Source organism: Necator americanus, chromosome V (assembly GCF_031761385.1).
Source record: "Necator americanus strain Aroian chromosome V, whole genome shotgun sequence".
In the NCBI taxonomy this organism is placed as follows: domain Eukaryota; kingdom Metazoa; phylum Nematoda; class Chromadorea; order Rhabditida; family Ancylostomatidae; genus Necator; species Necator americanus.
In genome coordinates this window covers 5,666,704-5,686,373 of record NC_087375.1, presented here as the reverse complement: position 1 = coordinate 5,686,373, position 19,670 = coordinate 5,666,704, and the positions used below count along the sequence as shown (strand labels likewise).

The 19,670-nt window shown below is 42.2% G+C and overlaps 1 protein-coding gene across 3 annotated transcripts; it reads left to right on the top strand.

Moving 5' to 3' along the window:
- Positions 1–253: 253 nt before the first annotated feature.
- Positions 254–17,870, top strand: RB195_013005 (uncharacterized protein; the record flags this gene model as incomplete). 3 transcript variants are annotated; one of them, XM_064202629.1, is made up of 15 exons in its annotated part: positions 254–355; positions 2,568–2,672; positions 2,732–2,815; positions 3,340–3,433; positions 3,507–3,583; positions 3,649–3,707; positions 7,272–7,466; positions 9,906–9,963; positions 11,591–11,695; positions 11,759–11,842; positions 13,335–13,431; positions 13,492–13,529; positions 14,951–15,004; positions 15,219–15,268; positions 17,444–17,870. In XM_064202629.1, 15 exons carry the CDS (start codon positions 254–256, stop codon positions 17,868–17,870), a joined length of 1,629 nt encoding a protein of 542 aa, XP_064058508.1. The 3 variants fall into 3 exon arrangements, with proteins under 3 accessions (XP_064058508.1, XP_064058510.1, XP_064058509.1); XM_064202627.1 differs by lacking the exons at positions 254–355; positions 2,568–2,672; positions 2,732–2,815; ... (2 more) ...; positions 3,649–3,707; positions 7,272–7,466 and having other exon boundaries at positions 9,859–9,963; XM_064202628.1 differs by lacking the exons at positions 9,906–9,963; positions 11,591–11,695; positions 11,759–11,842; ... (3 more) ...; positions 15,219–15,268; positions 17,444–17,870 and having other exon boundaries at positions 7,272–7,623.
- Between the last annotated feature and the right edge of the window lie 1,800 nt (positions 17,871–19,670).

Below are 19,670 nucleotides of genomic sequence, written 5' to 3'. Positions count from 1 at the left end.
TGTATTAGAGAAAAAAAAAGTTATTTTATGAATACCCTGGATTATATTGGTATCTTTCAAAGTTTTACAAGGTTCCTCTCATGAAAAGTTTCCCACGCTCACTGGCCGTGTTTTTTTTTCCCTCACCGTTGAATTTTTAACATTGACATGTTGTGTGCGGTTGTTATGATCCTGAGATAAAACACTAGAGATTCCTGGTCGGTTCATTAGTTTTGAGGTTACCCAAGTGAAGAACGGTGGCTTTCAACCTCCGATGACATCTACTCAAATTCTTCTCGTATTCTTAGCACTACTGCGACATCGAGTTCATGCTGAGCAGTGCTATGTAGGAGATAAGCACGTTAGAAAATTAGAAGTAAGTTGTTGTTTGCAACTTGTCCTTTTGTTCTAGAAGTAAGGAAAGTAAGGAAACATCCTTAAAAAACGATGGAGATCGCTCATCGAACATTTCAATCTTTGGAAACCGCATGAAAGATGTAGTATCCTGCTAATATGAATTTCTGTAGGCTTAAATATGGAGTTTCTATAGAGACAAAAGGTCCGACAATGAAACTAATCCTGGCCACCTGTGCAATCGACCACTCATCAGTCAGTACCTCTCAAAGATGAAGCAACCATTAAAGGCAGCTTATCACAAAGCTTACTATGTTGGGGTCCCTATGGGCAAATATAGAGTTCGAAGTGTAGATCACGAGTGTGAGGTTGGCCCCACTCAATTCTCACTAATCGTCCTCCAAAAACGGCGTTATAAACGACGTTTGTTCCTACAAGATATGTGAAAGCGCCATAATTGTACACGTGCCGCATCCACGAGCGAGCGGTCAGAAATCAATGAGGTTTTCCAGCAGGTTATTCAGGCTAAAACCAGTAAATAGGTTGCTGAGGGAGCTGAAGCGTTTAGAAGGATGAAATAAGGTGCCTCGTAAGAACTAGGGTGGTTCCCACACCGTATTTGAGAACGATTAGAACGAACTGACACGGAGCTGTTGACTCTATCAAATCGCCTTTTTCAGTGCCTAAAATGAGTGACTCGATCTGTAGCCCACCCGAGCTGTAGCGACCCGAATTTCAGCACCACTAGACAGAGAACTCCAAATTACGTTTTTGATCAATTACGCGAGAGAACCAAATGCTTACCCTGACGTGGAGCGACTTAGTAGTGACCGCTGACTAATCGATACGACTAGGAATGATTTTGAGGTTTCATTCAAATCAGATGAGGTATCAGAGATATGGCACAAGTTCCCTTGTAATCAAATCAAAAGGTGATCATTGGCATAGATCTGAAACTTTCCCATCGACGTTCTAGCCAATCGCCTAGGACCATGCATTGATTTTGAATTTTCAAAAAAAACTAGACATACATTTGACACCACTCTGCACTTTTTTTCCTGTGTGCTTCTTCTTCCCACGAAATATTCTCGTCATTCATTCCTTTTTGAAAGAAATGCCTAACAGTCGTGCTGTTTCGCCAACGTATATGTTCCATATGGACTGAGGGATTGGTCTCCAGTTGAACGCAGCGATCGTTATACAAGATTTGAAGCAAAAAGGACAGTAGCCGCAGCCGTAGCGTCCATCAATGAAACCAACCATTTGGATAATTATAAATTGGTAGGAACTATAATATTCACTACTCGAAGACAAATCGACTTCACATGAAAGTAATTCGCTTTTTTTCAAATTTTATACGTATCGGTTATCAAGTTAGTACATATCAGGTTGAAAGATGTGACGGGCTCACTGCATTGTCGCGTCAAACACAAAAAACGATGGGATCAGACGTATTTGTATTGATATGGAAGCGCTGAGGACTAGTGCCAGGAAGTCCCTCCACGTGGTTCGAAATCTATGCATCTGCCCCATATTTGTAATGAATGTGATTCCATGACTCTTTTGCTAGTTCCTAAAATTTCGCGGCTTATATTTGTTTCAACGTAGCTTACTTTGCCAAGATTTACATGAATAAAAGAATCCATCAGAATATAAAGGTAGTTCACTACTAGACGATGTTGTGATGACGGTGTTGTGATCTTTCCACGAAAAGATAAAGTTAAGGATATAGGTCACCAATATGAGTGCGATCCCGCTCAATTTCCCCTAATTGTCGTGAAAAACGGCGTGGGAAAATGCCTCGGCGCTCGAATTTTCCTACGACGCACTTAGTGACGTGCCACATCTGCGATCGCAGGCGAATCCGGCAGGTTTCCCAGCGAGTGGAAAATCAATGAACTTCCGACAGCGCTCCTTCAGCCTGCAAATGTAGGTGCCTTCAAGGAAATTTCAATCGCTAAGGCTACCTCCCACGCCGTAGTTCGAAGCAGTTAGGGAGAATTGAGCGTGGTCACATCTATACTCCCTATCCAAGCGACCCTATTTTTTGTGGAGAGATCTGAAAATATTCAATTTTGTCGTATGCCGCCCTTAGCACACTTTGTTTTTATGGATGATGCTTGCGGATGGTACCTTTTTTGAGCCTAATAAGAGTGTCCGCGTCTTCCTGCACGCAACAATAACCGATAGGAAATACCGATAGAAAAATGTAAATATACAGTTTTTGCTTTTAGACGTTCCGCCCAACGTGTTCTTTTACAATCATATCTCCAAGTGAGAACTGTACTAGACCGACGAATATGAATTTTGGTTCAGTGAATCACCTGATACCGCCGGGGGTAGAGTTTCGTTCACTTCATGGTGTGTTGAATCGAGTAATCGGGAAGCTTCTTTACAGCAAGATTGGCTCTGCTACCATACAACCATCAAGTTGCGTTGTTTTTGTCGTGGATATCTCTGTAATGGTGAAACGAACATAAAGGTGTGCATCATTTATTTATTTATTTATTTATTTATTTATTTATTTATTCGGGAGGTGGGAGAGGTTAAAGAATACGATGGCGTGTTTGACCATGTGTTACCGTACTACTTTTTTTTGAAGAGTATTGACGCTCATTAACATTTCTCTTGAGGGCGTGGTGGTAGAATAAGAGGAACTCCCAGAAATTATTTCTGTCAATTTTTTCCCTATTTTTAACCGAAAGCTTGACCAGTAGGTGCTGCTTTGTCGAGAAAAAAGATTGTATTTGATTTATCTTACCGGTAATAAAAACGAAAAAAATATATAGGTAAACTATAGAAGACTGACCTTTTCTCTTGCTGTTCAATCGAATTAAATCTCTTTTTTTGGACTGACTGATCTTCTCCCAACGAATTCAGCGCCCAGTGCTGAAGCAAATGTAGCGACATCCTTGGTGGAAAGAAAGACTTTTCGGGATTATCCACTGAACTACATAGGCAATAATGTTGAGCGTCAAGCATCAATTAGCAATTCCATAGTTGTAGAAAATTCTCGCACAAGAACTTGGAGGAGCAACTAAGGAGATGCAAAAGATTATTTTCTGTTTTCTTTCTACGAGTAGAGGTAAAGAATTGAACGGTAAGCGTTAGGTCATCCGAGCTAGGACCTTGTTTATAACTATTTTTTTCTTACGATTTATTGAAATGTTCAGGAAACCACACGAAAGAGTCTAACGGGGACAAAAATGACACCAAAGACCACCTACTGCTTGAACTGGCAGGAAAAATCGTATGTCATAGAAATGAATCACATAAGCATCACATAATTCATAAATAACATTTTTATACATTTAGACTAGAGATATAGAAAACGAGGCAAAAAACAGACGTGCTAGAAGAGAAGAGAAAAAAATGTGAGTGTTATTTCTTTAGCATTGAGTTCCAGTGGTCATTTTTGTGAATTTCCGAACAAATTCCTGGTAGTTGTATGTCAAATCGTAGAAGAGTTTACTCGCTGTTCACGCAACAAAGAGTACAGGTTAACGAGTTAGAAGTTTCTGTGAAACACCTTTTGGTTCTAAAATGCGTGAGAAACACCTCTTAACCCATGTTCACTGATGAAGGAAAGAGAAAGAAGCAAACGCGACAACAGGTGTTAGAAGAGTGTTTCTGAGCTCACTTCCTAGGATCTGTAGGAGCACAGACGCGAGAGATAAATAATCCGGCTCCTGTTTAAAGTCTCAGAGTTTAAGTACCCCATAAACATAGAAAACATTTATAAGAAGTTTAACCCTTTACAAGTTTAAGTCTGGGGCTGATGTACGAGCTACAAATTCAAGACAATACTTCAGTTGTTTGGAAATTCAGTGAACGATACAGGAAAAGGAAAGAGATTTCTGACTGAGGAGGAAAGTATGGTACGGTAGCGCAAAAGAAAGACAGGGCTGTAGAAATCATTTACACTAGCAGAACGGAAAAGGACCAAGATTAAAATCTAAACCTCATATAATATCACGAACGTACGCTTGCAGCGGAAGTGTACATTGAACATCTCACAATGTAAGCCAGGAAGATTAATTACAGTACAGACGTCATCGAAGTGATTGAAACAAGACGATGTCACCCACTGAACTCCGTACACGACACCGGAGAAGAAGTGTTCTTAGGAACAAGCGAGAGGGGGAGTTGATATAGGTGGCGTCTTCGTCAACACCTATGGCAGTTCACATCGTTTCTTTCGAAAAACTGACGACCGAATAGGAGACTGCAGATGAGGAGATGTGACTCAACGCCAGCATTGGCCATCCTATTCGTTCAATTTCCGACATCAAGCTACGAAGAAGAAGAAGTCGAAGCTTTCTGTATGAATCTGGAGAAGTTCTACAGGAAAGATCATACCTCTTCATACCTCCTATAAAGTCAACGTTGGTGATTCCAACGCAAAAATTAGTCCGAGAACAACGCCTAAGGAACTTTACATCATTACTCGCGCCCGGAAAAAGAATGAACAGGGAGGATTTCCGAGTTTTTCTTGGCAACTAGGACTACTCAACTCGCAATTCCAGAGCTCTTAACTTTAGAATGTATGAGCCAAGCTGCGGAGGTATCCTAATGAAACTGAACACATCATCGTTCACCGCATCGGGTGAGGAGATGGAGAACGAATTCCACACAAACCTCTTCGATAGCCACGTCCACAAGGCAGATGGACAATTAATTTTTATTTCGTTTGCCCCATTTTGAAGTTCGATATGCCATAATAGAGAATCGTCCAATTGCGAGGGTAGAAGGTGCGGCTGTGTCTCACGTTCATCAACCTAAAGAAAGCCTCTGGGTTCATTTGAGACGGAGCTCATGGAATCCTCGGATAACCAAGGCGTCTCTTCTCCGTACATAAATATACTTGGTGAGTTATATTGTAACTTCACGACCAAAATTTCCCCATTCTACAATAATATCACAATCGACGTGAAGAAGGGTCCCTCAAGTTGAAACAGTTTCACCCAAAATATTCAGTGCCACTCTCGAGAACGTGATGCGAGGATTGGAATGGGATGACATGGGAGCGGAAGTTGACGGCTGGCATTTACATCATCCTCGTTTCACTGATGACTTCGTTCCGATAACATCATGCACCAATCAAGCGGAACGAGTTTTGATCAAAAAGAGATCTCGGAAGTCCCATTTACACTTAACAAAACAAACATATCCAAATGCACCACCTACATTTGTCTCTAAAGGGAGATAAACATGAAGAACGACCTGGGCATGAGGAAGCGGGCATGTAAGAGCACAGCATGTATTGAACACGGCTAAAAACAGCCGACTCCGTGCTCACCTATCCAACACCATCATTCTTCCTGCTTTGACCTACTTTGAAACTTTGGGCGTTTGGCAAGCAGGAAGAAAGTTCGATCAGTGTCATAGAACGCCGAATTGAAAGAATGGTGCTGCGAGTATGCTGCTTTAAGAAAGTAAAACAGGGGATTTAAAGTTCAGCCGTCAGCGATCGAAATCGGATACGCTACTGTCTTTACCAAAAAGTGTAAAATTAAGTGGACCGGAGACGTGATGCGTTCCAATGACAATCACTGGACCAAAGCTGGGGGCGACTGGATACCACGCAACATCAGACGTCCTGCAGAAAGACCGCCAACGTGACGCTCTTGGACCTCTTCACAAACTCTTCCAAAGAAAGATATGATACTTTTCGACTCTCTCGTTAAAAGAGAGGCCAGTAATAGACGTTTTAGCGCGATCATGGCAAATGGAGACTACTCGAGTTCGAGCAAATCGGGAAACAGTGGGAGCACAGGTGATACTTCAAGTACAGTTAGGAGTAATGTCGAAGCATCTTCGATACAAACACACAGAATAACTCAGGAACCCTGAGGCGCTTTGGCGCTACATCACAGTATAACTACAAACATAACAATGAGAGAAACGGTGATGAGAGAAAATCCGACCTCTGATTCAGACATTTTGGAAGTTACCGCGTTTTTCTGCCTCCTTAACTACGACTTTCAAAATTTCAAAGCTGACTTCCGTTCACACTTGGTAGAAAGTCAAGCACACAGAGCGGCAAACTTTACGCGCCATCGTATGGCTAACCAGTCCGCTTGTTGCCCGATCTTACGCAGAAGATCAGACATAGCGACTGCTTGGACCATGTCGAGTCCGAGGGAAGTTACGAACATAGTCTCAGCTGACATTGGCTTTCGAAGCTGAACGAGACATTTTACTAACGTGACTGGATGAAAGGTGGTTGTGCAGAGTTGGGTGCTGCAATGACGATCGGCGAGAATGAATTTGCTTTTGAAGAAAATGGCAAATTCAAATTGCGGGAAAGGATCAAGGACATCACACGAGTAGGGGACTTCATAGATGAAAACTTCCGTCAGTAGACTCATTTAAAGGTGGAAAATAAACTGTTTAGTGTTGATCAAGCGGCTTCGGCTGCTGCAATGCAGTACAAAAGTCGTTTAGCTGCAGTACAAAAGTCGAAGATTTCTGGATCATATGATCATTGAATGATTTGTGAGATCCATTCAAAATATGATGTCACTGTTTTTATTCTCTCATCTAAGTCTGGCACCAGTTCATTGATCTCAAAAAGGCGAAGTAATTGATGGTACTGTGGCAGTTTTGGACAATCGTGCAGTGGTAGCCAAACCTCATACCTCACTGCGGTGCACACGCCCCCGCAAAACATCAAGTGGTTTTTGTGTTATCGCCGCAGACATATTGGTGGAATAATGAGTAGTATAAAACCGATTAAATTGTCATTTTCTCTCGCGTATTCACTACTGCACATGATTCGCTGGTTTGAAATAATGGCTAGAGATTTTCTGGATTAGAAACGTTTCCCGCTTATTTTCAACAAACGTTTTTATAGCAAAAGTTTTACATGAGCTCAGCTAAATTTTAAAGAATGAAATGGGATATGAGAAAATATAGGATTCAGTACATTTATTTAGGAACACTCGCTTCATTTGGTTTCTCGTACTCACCGTTAGTGGAGTCATCGTCATTGCAGTGGATATCGTGCTAGTTATTTGTATTTTTATACTCGCGATAAAAAACAAAAAAGAAGAGGAATCTGTGAAAGAGAAGGAGGAATCTAAGAAGTCGAGAAAAACTATGGATGAATTCTCGTTGTCAGATATTTCATTGTACGCAGAAGCTAACAGCGAGGAGCAGATAGAAACAATAAGGAAAATTGATGAAAAAATAAGAGAGGCGGAAAGAAGAGAAAAAAGTTTAAGAAGGAGTGAAAGGAATGGAGAAGGACACAGTTGTACGGATGAAGAGAAAGACGAAAAAAGCTGAATATGAATATAAAACTAGAGACTGTCCTGATTCAGTACATATTTATGTGCGTTCCTATTGTAAGTCAAGAACAAATGCGGTATATATGTAAATAAATGACAATTTATTACCACTTTGTTGATTTTCATGATCTCTTTTTTGGTGCATTTAGTAGCACATTCTTAGGATGTTTGGACAGAAATACGACTTTTTTTTCACAAATTTGAAAATTTCACACCAAAGCGGTATCTAGATTTTATTTCATGTTATCAGGTGGAGTCATAAATAACTTCCATTTTTTCCATACTTCTGTTTCCCTCATAAAAAAATAACAAAAAAAAAAAGAATTAATTGTGACGTATTGAGTTCCTCTGCTAAATTTCTGGTTATTTGACATGAATTTGTTCCAATATTAACTTCAAAATATCGTCATGGAAAGCTGGATGGCGACGCCCCTTGCTTCGTCTTTCAAGGTCACATGTCCAGAAAAAAAGAAAAACCAATTTTTAACCAACCGATCAGTTACCGGTACTTTGCCATACACAATACATTTTTTTAGCCGTGGCCGTAGCACTTTTGGCTTGTTTAAATTCCCAAAGCATCAGATGGTGTAAGTGTACTTTTTGATTCTTCATTTTAAAGGTGAACAAAAAATGGACCTAACGTAACGTACACGACACTAGACTGCTGCCTAAAGACTAACCTAAGTTCTGCCTGTGAAGCGATAAAAAAAAATCCCTTGTTTGGATTACGTTTCCATTCCATACGTTAATAATAACAATAGGTACACCATTTACATGAGGGGGAAGTTTTTTTTAATCACTTAAAGGCATCACCCCACGAATCTGAGGTGGTACGGGTTTCAGGTGGAGTATTGGTATACGGGATAGTAGATTATGGGGAGCCGTGTGATTCCGCCCATTTCTTCCTAATTCCCATAAAAAACGGCACGCAAGAAGCGGCGCGTGTACACGGCTGGCGCGCTCCAATCGAACTCGTAGAAAATAGCGCACCGGAACGCCCGATGTCGTATCTTCCACGCCGTTTTTTTTACGGCAATTAGGAAGAAATGGACGGGATCGCCCTTCTTCCCATAATCTACGATCCCTTATACGAATACTCCACCTGAAATCCGTACCATCTCAGATTTGTGGGATTCGTAGGGTGATGCCTAACTTATTCTTCACAACTATCAGCAACATCTCGCCAACGTACACGTAGAGGACGAATGCCCTGCTTGTAGAATTGGGCCGACTGGAAGTCAAAGAAGTTGGCCGTCCAGACTTGCGGACTTCATGGAAATTCGTTGAATTTCTTCTCTCCCAGAGCTTGCTGTAACGAACGGAAAATGTGATCTCGAAGGTTCGAGCTGTATGACAGATACGGTAAAACAGTCCAGCGCACTACTTCAATTTTCTAATGAACGATCTTCGAATTAGGAGACTGAGTTGTTCGCGTCACTCAACTGAGCCAACACTTCATTTACTCCGACGACAAAAGGTAGAAAAAATAGTGATTAGACGCAACAAAATAGCGAATAAAAAACATCAAGCACTTTTTTGGAATCATTTCTTTCGCTATTTTCTACAACTGGTTCGATTGGAGCGCGCCAACCGTGTGCACGCGCCGCATCTTTCGAGCCGTTTTTTATGGTAATTAGAAACAAATGGACGGAACTACACTTTTCCGCATAATCTACGACCCCGTATAGGAACTCTCCACCTGAAATCCGTACCACCTCAGATTCGTGGAGTAATGCCTTTAAGCCAAAGTCTCTGAACTGGCAGTGTACGTTTACGAACTTCGATGGGAAAGGCTTCAAATTAATTTCATTTTCTGGAAGTCACTTTACGTGACTTAAATACCTATGTTTCGAAGTGTGTATTTAAAAAAGAATATTTCGGTCCCAGTTTTATACTAGAACAAAGCTTTCTATGTTGTTATCCATAATTCGAAGTGTTTGAAGTTTTAAGGACGTTTCTTAAGAAATCTTCGTTCCTATGAAATTTAGAGAAGTTTTTGTGTTATCCAAGGAAAAAAAATTCTGTTTTGTTAGCACGATCTTGTTTACCAAGTTCGATTTTTGGCGTTTTCAATTATTTTTGGAAGGTCGCCCTTCATAAATATTTTTATCCGTCATCTAGACTTTCGTAAACATCTAAGATACAATGCCAAGATCGCTAGTTATGTTCAGTTTGCTAAGTGAGTCAGCGGCAGAAGGCGGTGTTCACTGTTTGACATCATTTGCTAGAAGTAATGTTTCCCATTACTTCCATACTGGTATTGTCGTTGCTATACTGTAGAAGCGGCTATGCTGTACAGTGTTATGTGGGATCTAATGGCTACGTAGAAAAAGTGCACGTAAGTTTATAATTTTCCTTGCAAGACAAGTAAATGGTGTTTTGAAGATGGACATTTAGCGAGGAAACGGTGTTTAAAGGCAGCATACCACGAATCTGGAGTGGTACGGATTTCAAATGGAGTATCCGTATACGGGGTCGTAAATTATGGAGACCGGGATGGTTCCGCTCATCTCTCCCCGAATCACTGCAAACAGCCGGCCCCTGAATGCTGTTTTGTACGATGCCTTCTATTGCAGCGCGCCACCCTTGCACGCGTCGCGTCCCTTACTGCGTATCGGGGCACTCCGGTTGATTTTCGACGAATCGCAGGGCGGAGGCGGGCGCAAGAGGTGGTGCGTTGCAATAGATGGCGTCGCACAAAACAGCATTCTGGAGGCGGCTGTTTGCAGTGATGCAGGGAAAGATGAACGGAACTACCCCCGTCTCCATAATCTACGACCCCGCATACGGATACTTCACCTGAAATCCGCAACACCTCAGATTCGTGGTATGGATGGGTATGGGATAAAGGTAAAATCTACCGTTCAATCCGCATAGAATGCTCTAACGCTTCCGATTTCAACTCAGAGTATAACCACGTGTTCTGCCTATACAATGACTTGTGGAGGATAACTGATGTATCAAGTCAGTATAATTATCCTCGCAGACGGTTACCCTTCCGGTGGATTTTCGAACTTTTAACCATGAAATCGCGTTAATGACCTCTTGTCATTCTGTTACGTATGCACAACAAAAACAAAAGGAAGGCGAGAAATGTAGAGGCGTAGAGTTTTGTAGGGTAATCTGAAAGTATGGATTGGTTGCCAACGACAAATTACTCCTTGCGGTTAGGATGGATTTCATTCATGTAACATTCGTAGACAGGAAATACGAGAAAGATACTGAATTAAAGGATATACTTAGAGAAATGTAGAATGGACGCAGCGTTTTGACGCAGGAAACGACCAACGGTAGGGTATTAGGACATTCTGGCTGTTTTATGTAGTTCCTTTTCTGCTAGAATGTAACTGCACTGCTGGCTAGGCTCTATTCTGCCATCAGCGGTGGCCATAGCTTCATTTTTGATGAGTATCGACTATCGGCGGAATGATCGCGGAGACCGACCACTCGCAATTGATGTCCGTGAAAAATGGATTGCGGTCGAACCATATGGAAAACCAAAGTTGCCGGTCGATGTCAATCGAGTATCGGCAGCCAAGGTCCACAGGACAATTATACAATTGCATCGGCCCAAAAGGGCGAGTGTAGTGTAGCAGTTAGATGTTCCGCTTCCTGCACGATCGATTCGAGTCCGCCCTAGTGCTCACCAAGCCCTTCATTCCTCCGGGGTCTATAAATTGGTACCAGACTTGTGTGGGAGGATAAAAACACTGACTTGACACATCGGCTAACACCACAAGTCATTGTATGGGCCAGTTACACGCTCGTAAACCTCAAACGATTCTGAATTGAAGTGAATGTGGGGGCGGATTGATACGCCAGTGACATTATCCTTCTTAATATTTTGCAGTAGTCAATTTCCTGTCCGAAATTGAGGCCTACCATAAATCTTACCCTCTGACCTCCTGCCCGCAACCCATTCCCAGGCACATAGTGCACAAAGTGTTATGTGTGCTCTCGTTCAGGTCAACGATCCATTCTGCACTTTCACGATCAGATATGACAGTGATACATGCAATAGTGAACCGAGTGTAGTGCTAGCATATCACGGTCAAGATGATATACTAGAGGTACAAAATGCTTCATTCTCATCCAATTAACAGGTTGGAGGACAGCACAGATTACTTTTATAGGATGATAATGCGTGTTACCATGAAAAGAATATGATCAGCTGCCTTTGTTTCGGACATTTGTGCAACGATGCAGTTAATCATAAGGTAGGTGATCTTCCATGTTTAATAATAAGCTGATCTGAGTTACCTGGCAAAATGATAAACTAAACATTTTGGTAAAAATTCCTCAAATGACGCAAATAATCATTGTTGGTTGTTTGCAACTTCTAGGATTAACAATTTTCTGGATAATTTTGCGTCGATAAAAAAGTTCTACAACTCATGAGAAATCTAATAGTTGAAGGCATCACCCCACGAATCTGAGATGGTACGGATTTCGGGTGGAGTATCCGTACACTGAGTCGTAAACAATGGAGAGAAGGGTGGTTCCGTCCATTTCTTCCTAACCGGCGTAAAAAACGGTCAGGAAGATACGGCTTCGAGCGTTCCGACGCGCTTTTTTCTACAACGAGTTCTATTGGAGCGCACCAGCCCTGTGTACGCGTCGCATCTTCCGGGCCGTTTTTTTTTTCGGCAATTAGGAAGAAATGGACGGAATCATCCCCTTCTCCATAATCTACTAACCCGCATAAGAGTACCTGAAATCCGTACCACCTCAGATTCGTGGGATGATGCCTTTGACTAGTTATTTTTTGCACGCGCCAACCCTTCGAATTCCATACTTCCATAATCGCACATTGATGTTCATCGGTCAATGCATTCACCATAGGTGTCATCACAGTGCTCCATCTTTCTGGAGCAGTTAAAATTCCTCTGGGACAAAACTGGCGGGCTTAGACTCTCAAAACAACGCAACAAGGGAATTGATGGCAGTGGAAGAAATGAACACTTTTCGCTGCCGAGTATGCTTGAATACCTGGAGTAGTGATCTGGTAGAGCGAGATTTTGCGGATAGGTTGAGTGGTAGGGAATGTGAGTACCTTACCTAAGGCTTCAAGCTGGCAGTGAGTGGCCTGAGTGACGTGCGGCTGCGGGTTGTCGTAGAGGAGGTGAACGGCGAAGTTGCGTCGAGGTGGTCAGGGGTGGGGTACGCAGCTCGACCCAACTTTTTAGTATCTCTAGTACTTACCTAGCGTGTAGAACCCCGGATGCTACGCCTAGCAAGATCTAAGTTCTACACGCTCTTGGATACCAGAAAGCTTTGCGCAGCATCTCGCCAAGTTGTGCAGCCGTCGACTGCGCCTTGGGGGTTTGGAAACCGCTCCGAGGTACCGAGCACATCGTCGTCAATTTTGACGTATGAATGTTCCACATGTGGCAAGTCGTCAAAAGAGAAGTTTCCCTCGTCGAAGCAGCAGAACCAATTGTTGGCGGCCGGCTGTTAGATGTGCAGTATGGCGTTTCTTTCACTCGAAGAAGAAGATTACTCGGAAATAGCGCCAATCCATTTGCATTACAACAGCGGAACAACAGAGACGCGACGCCTTAGATACGATTGACTAGGAAGTTTCTAGAACCACTTAGCTTTTGCCTAAGCTCCTCGGAAGAAAAGGCATGTCCTCGTCTCCGAATATCTTTTCTTTCAAAAGCCCAAAAAAAGTAAGCAGCCAACCTAGTAGATCGTCGACATTTACAGGAGATTTTGGCGATGGAACTCACTAAAGAGACAACTAAACCGTTGAGAACTCTTATCACATGCTATTTATTATTCAACCACGGCAAAGCTGCATTCGGTAAAGCTTATTGCTATGTCGAGAATTTTCAAGGGTTAATTTGCTACTTCATTTTTTCAGCTAACGAAAAAAAGGAAGGAAATCCCTCTTCGGATACCGTGAGTGAATTTCAGCGCAACGATGTTTGCGCACTAATTTGTAGGTTTACTCTTGCGCTCAAATGTCTTATATTAAGAATTAAATTTGGAAGTGGCTTCACCTGCGTAGTTCAATTAAAGGTTGCATTAGATGACCCATAAAGGAAATTAACCATCGTACGGGGTCTAGGTCATTTTTCAAAGAAAAAAATTCATCATATCGCCTCGGGAAGCGGAGTGGCTTCCCGAGGCGATATATTCTGCCGGTCGTGGCTTTCCCGAAAATGAAAGGGTACAGCAACTAAAAAAGATCAAAAATTCCTCTCTCTAGGGATTGGATATTTTTCACAAACTCTTTCGTCCAACTTTCAGTTCTCATATGTATCTGTAATCAGTTACTGGGAATCCATTGTTAGGTTGAATTTCATGGGGTCGTTAAAGAAAAATGTGTTACGGTGGGACAAATTTCCATTTAAAGGCATCACCCCATCACCCCTCTGAGGTGGTGCAGATTTCAGGTGGAGCATTCGTATACGGGATGGGAGACTACGGAGAGGGTGGTGATTCCGTCCATTTCTTCCTGATTGTCGTAAAAATCGGCCCGGAAGACACGGCTTCAGGCGTTTTGGCGCACTATTTTCTGCAAGGAGTTCGACTGGAGCGCGCCAGCCTTGTGCGGCGCCGCATCTTCCGGGCCGTTTTTGACGGCAATTAGGAGGAAATGGACGGAATCACCCCCTCTCCATAGTCTCCCATCCCGTATACGAATACTCCACCTGAAATCTGCACCACCTCAGATTCGTGGGGTGATGCCTTTAAGTCCATTTATCGAAGCAACCTTCAAAGTCATTAAGTAAGGTAGGAGAGTTCTGATTTACGAAAGAGCAGGGAGGCTTACCAAGGCATCTCTTTTATCTCTTTATCTTAAAGGAATCACGAATCTGAGGTGGTACGGATTTCAGGTGGAGTATTCGTAGACGGGATCGTAGATTAGGGAGGGGGGATTCTGTCCATTTCTCCTCGTATCAGTGGGAACGGACAACCCCAGAACGCTGTTTCTTACGACGTCCTCAATTGCAGCGCGCCACCCTTGCGCCGCCCCCCGCCTGGGATGTGACCGATTGGGTTTGCGGGAGCGGGGTTGGGCGGAGCGCAAACGTTGCGCATTGCAACATAAGTCGTCATAAGAAACAGCATTCCGGGGTGGTGCGTTTTCACTGATACAGAGAGAAATGGACGGAATCACCCCACTCTCCATAATCTACGATCCTGTATACGAACACTCCACCTGAAATCCATACCACCTCAGATTCGTGGAGTGATGCCTTTAGAGGAGTTTTTGTGAGGGAAAACGTTTTTATTCTTCCTTCCTTACAACAATGACCATGTGTATTTTTATACTGTTGTTTACAATTAATGTGACGGGAAATGTTCAATTGCAGACGGATATAACAAGGTCGTCCACAGAAGATTGGGGCCATAACAGAAACAAGCAGGTACACACACACGTTCACAAAAAATTATATGGGCCGACACTTGTGTTTGTGTCAAGCGCCACCGCAATGTGTACGATCGGGACGAGTTTAGGAGTAATGTGGGAGTGCGAGAGTTGCTGCCGACGCGTTGCGGTCATGTTCGAGCAAACATAGGAGTCGGCACCACGGATAACTGTTGCTTTTCATCTTGAGAAAAAAAAAAACTTTATTAAAGGATAAAGGAGCTCCAAAAGAAAGGGTAGAATTGGCGCGTACAGGAACGAGGTAAGTGATTTCGATAATTAAAATTTTGAGATTACTTATGATAAGGAGAGTACACTAAGAGTAAAAGACAAACAGTTCTATAGTCGGGTCAGCACCGACATGATGCATGAGTGTAGTTACACGAGCGGTCCCGCTGGAGCAACGCGGTTTTTAATCGCTCGCAGCATGCTGCGAGTGGGCGGCTTGGCAGTTTGCCAAAGTGGTGTGGAGTGACGTCACCCGGGTCGATATTATCCGCAACTTTTTGTTTCTTTGTTTTTGTTTTTCTTTCTGGCTTTTTCGTCTTTTGAATTCCTTTTTTTCGCACTTTTGTTATGATTGCGGTATTTGTTTTTATTATGTGTATCTTTATTGTATCCGTATTGTTCTTAAGCTATTATATTGCTTTTGTTAATGTATTTATTTTCATGTTAATGCTCTTTTTTGTTTGTAAGGGAGGTAGGGAAGGCGGAGGAACAAAAAAGAAAGAACATTAACATGGAAATAAATACAACTTTGAAATAAATTTCAAAACCAAAACATGAACAAAAGCAACACATTAGCCTAAAAACAATATAGATCCAATATAGATCTACATAACAAACGCGTATACAGGAAGAATATCAAAAAGAATGAAAACAAACAAAAAATTGCGGCCAACGTCGACTCGGGTAACATTAGAGGATAAAGAATAAAGTGTCTGGCGTTAGTCAGTTCGCTTGGGATGCGCTCCACGATCACTTCAATTCAGAATCGTTTGAGGTTCACGAACGTGTAACTGAACTATACAATTACTTGCTGTGGCTAGCTGATGGATCAAGTCAGCATCTTTATCGTCCCAGACAAGCATGGTATTACTTTATCGATACCGGAGGGATGAAAGGCTTGGTGAGCACTAGGGCGGATTCGAACCTCCGATCGATCGTCCAGATAGTGGAACCTCTAACCGCTACACTACACCCACCCACGAGTAAAGTTATAGTAGGGTCAAAACGACATGAAACACGTACGCAATTGCGTACGCGGCTTCTTTCGAGGCGCTTCAGTGGAACGTAGTGGCCAGGAGCGTGGTGAAATCCTTGCTGGCATCACCCATCGCTGCAGTTGGCGACGGGCCCACCTCGGTTCCAAGTGCTGCCTCCACAGCGCCGTCTCGAGCGCGTACGCAAATGCACATCAACTACACTCGTGTTTCATGTCGTATTGACCCGACTATACTTCACGTCTTTTTGACAAACAGCCAAGCCGCTCGTTCGCAGCACGCTACGAGCGGTTAAAAACCGCGTTACTCGAGCGAGACTGTTTCAAACTGCGAAAAAGCTACATATATAAGTAAACTGTTGTTAGCTGCGCAGTTTTAAGGATAGGAAGCTCGTATTTTCTCAGGTTAGCAATGGGAAATGGCATTAATAGGCGAACTTTTAATGCAAATGTCACGACCATTACATTACAAAAACATAAAAGTGGAATAAAAGGATAAAGAATAAAGTTTCTGGCGTTAATCAATCAGCTTGGGATGCGCCCCCACGTTCACTTCAATTCAGAATCGTTTGAGGTTTAGAAACGTGTAGCTGGCCTACACAGTGACTTGCGGGGGCTAGCCAATGCGTCAAGTTCGTGTTTTTATCCTCCCAGACACGTCTGGTACCAATTCATCGATCCCGGAGGAATGAAGGGGTTGGTGAACACCACGGTGGATTCGAACCTCCGCTCGATCGTGCAGATAGCGGAAACTCTCACCGACTGCGATACACCCGCCCCTTCTTTGCAGTTATATGAAGCACATTATGAACATAAATGATAAAATTTGAGTATTTCTCGAGCACGAATGTTGTCCTTTAGCGAATACTATAATGCGCCTTTCTTACTGTAGATCCGGCGTGCACAGACACAGGGAGAGTGAATTCAGCAGAGATTTCGTGGAGTTCCTGTAGAAAATTTAAAATAGGAAACAATAATTGTTGAGAATTGCAAATAGTTTTTGCATCACAAAATATAAGTCGATTTTAAAATATTTTTGTAACATTGGACAGAAAACGAAACAAATCAATAAATAAAAATGGCAACTCAGGTCTGTTTGCGTTGTAAAATGTTTTTTTTTTACAACATCAATCCTCTCTATACCCTCAATAATCATCTTTTATTTATCTTTCTCTCTAAAAAAAATTACAGTGTGCTAATAGTGCTTTTTTTCAGCTCGAACCTCTTGTTATTTGTCGTAATCGGTGAAGCAGCACTGATGTTGATCTTCTTGCTGATATTTATAGTTGTTGTTATTGTCGTTATTATTCCAAAGAAGAAAAAACCAAAAGAAAAATCAAAGAAAAAATCGAAGAAGGAGAAGGGAAAGAAATGGGACAACACTGAAAAATCCACATGTGATACAGAGGACTCAAATTTGTCGAAGAAGAAAAAGAAAAAAATCCCATCCTGTTCATCTGATCTTCGCTATAATCAAATATCGTACGCGCAAAAACTTGCAAGAGGTGAAATTCGTTATCCAACACATGAAAACGTGGACGAAAATGGAAGCATGTCAATGGAACGAGAATCATCACCACCGCTAAGAAGTGATCGCGTGGAAAGAACTAAAAGTGATGACAAGAGTGGAGAAGAAGCGTAAAAGCTAGGAAAGAAGTGGTGAAATCAACAAAGTGACAAACATAGCTGAAATTATCCTTATTCGGTACATATTCACTTGTGTATTTCTTGTGTTTTTCCAAAAAAAAAGCTATGTGTATGTTTACTGTTCACTACAGCGGTTTCCAAAACGTATAACAAAAAGATAAGAATTGACTCTACAAAGGTTATTACCGTAATACAATTAATGGTTAAACGCATCCCCCACGAATCTGAGGTGGTACGGATTTCAATTGGAGTATTCGTATACGGGATCGTAGATTATGGAGAGGGGTGATTCCGTGCATTTCTCCCTGTATCAGTGGAAACGGACAACACCGGAACGCTGTTTCTTATGACGGCTTATGTTGCAATGCGCAACGTTTGCGCTCCGACCAACCCCTCCCCGCCTGTGATTCGTCGAAAACCCATTCGGACGAATAGCAGGCGGGCGGCGGCGGAAGGGTGGCGCGCTGCAATTGAGGGCGTCGTAAGAAACACCCTTCCGGGGTTGTCCGTTTCCACTGATACAGGGAGAAATGCACGGAATCACCCCTCTCCATAATCTACGATCCCGTATACGAATACTCCATCTGAAATCCGTACCACTCCAGATTCGTGGGTGGTGCCTTTAATAAGACAGAATTCGCTGTCTCAAAATCTTACAGAACATTCTAAAAGAAGTTGATTTGAGTAGAAGCTCAAGAATCAAACTAAATTAGTCGACGAGTTTTTCCAATTTTCACTGAAAATTTCATACAGTTTATCTATGTAGTTTCTAAAGCTGAGACAGATCCAGTAACCTAAGTCAGTGTTCATCAAGGGAGAAGATTTTGTGATCTAAACGTGCACCGTAAAGGTGCAAAACCTATCAGTGGACAAATTTCTCCAGAGCTCTCATATTTTCAACAGTCCACTCCACTGCTGAAACCAAAAAGAACTATTCAGAAGTCATCTACCTCATTTTTGAACATTTAGTTTTTTTTTTAAATTTCCGGTGATTAGGTCACGAAATCAACCTGTAGATAATATTGAGGCAGGCCTAGACTTCTATTTTAATCCATTGCCACAGCGCACTTCTAGACGTCAGGGGGCCCACGTTGATCCATCATACGTGGTCCCTGTTGTTTGTAATATTACTCGAAGATAAAATCAAATAAAAAATAAAAAAAAAAAAAAAAAAAAAAAAAATAATAAATAAATAAAAAATAAAATAAAATAAATAAATAATAAATAAATAAAATAAACCCATTATGCAGCAAAAAACTTTGAAAAAATTAGAAAATCAGGGAGAATAAATGTTGAAAAGTGGGCGGCTCATCGATGAGCCGAATTGTCCTCCGCGAGCAAAAAAAAACCTTGCCAAAAAGTTTTGAAAAACCTCTAACAACAAGATTTGTTTAACTATAGAACAGCTGGACAGTTGCCTGTGCTCTTCGTTAACGCACTAAAGAAACCCCAGAAAACCTAAAGAGTTCGGGTTGTAGATTAAGAAACCTAGCGTGGATCCGACGAATGTCATCCTAATAAATGGCGTTAGTCGCTACGAGGCCCTTACGAGTTCCCTCATCCAAGCCTACGAGGCACATTAGAACAGGTCTTCTTGTACCCGCTTCGGTCCCTCATCGGCCTCAATTCACTGCTTTTACTTGAACAGGCTGAGGTGAGGACGTATCAGTCATTGATCTTCGACCGCTCGCTCGTGGATGCGGCGCGCGCACAAGAATGGTGCATTCCAACTTACTCCTTAGGAAAGAACTCCGTCTTCCACTCCGTTTTTTTTTACTGCGATCAGAGGAAGTTG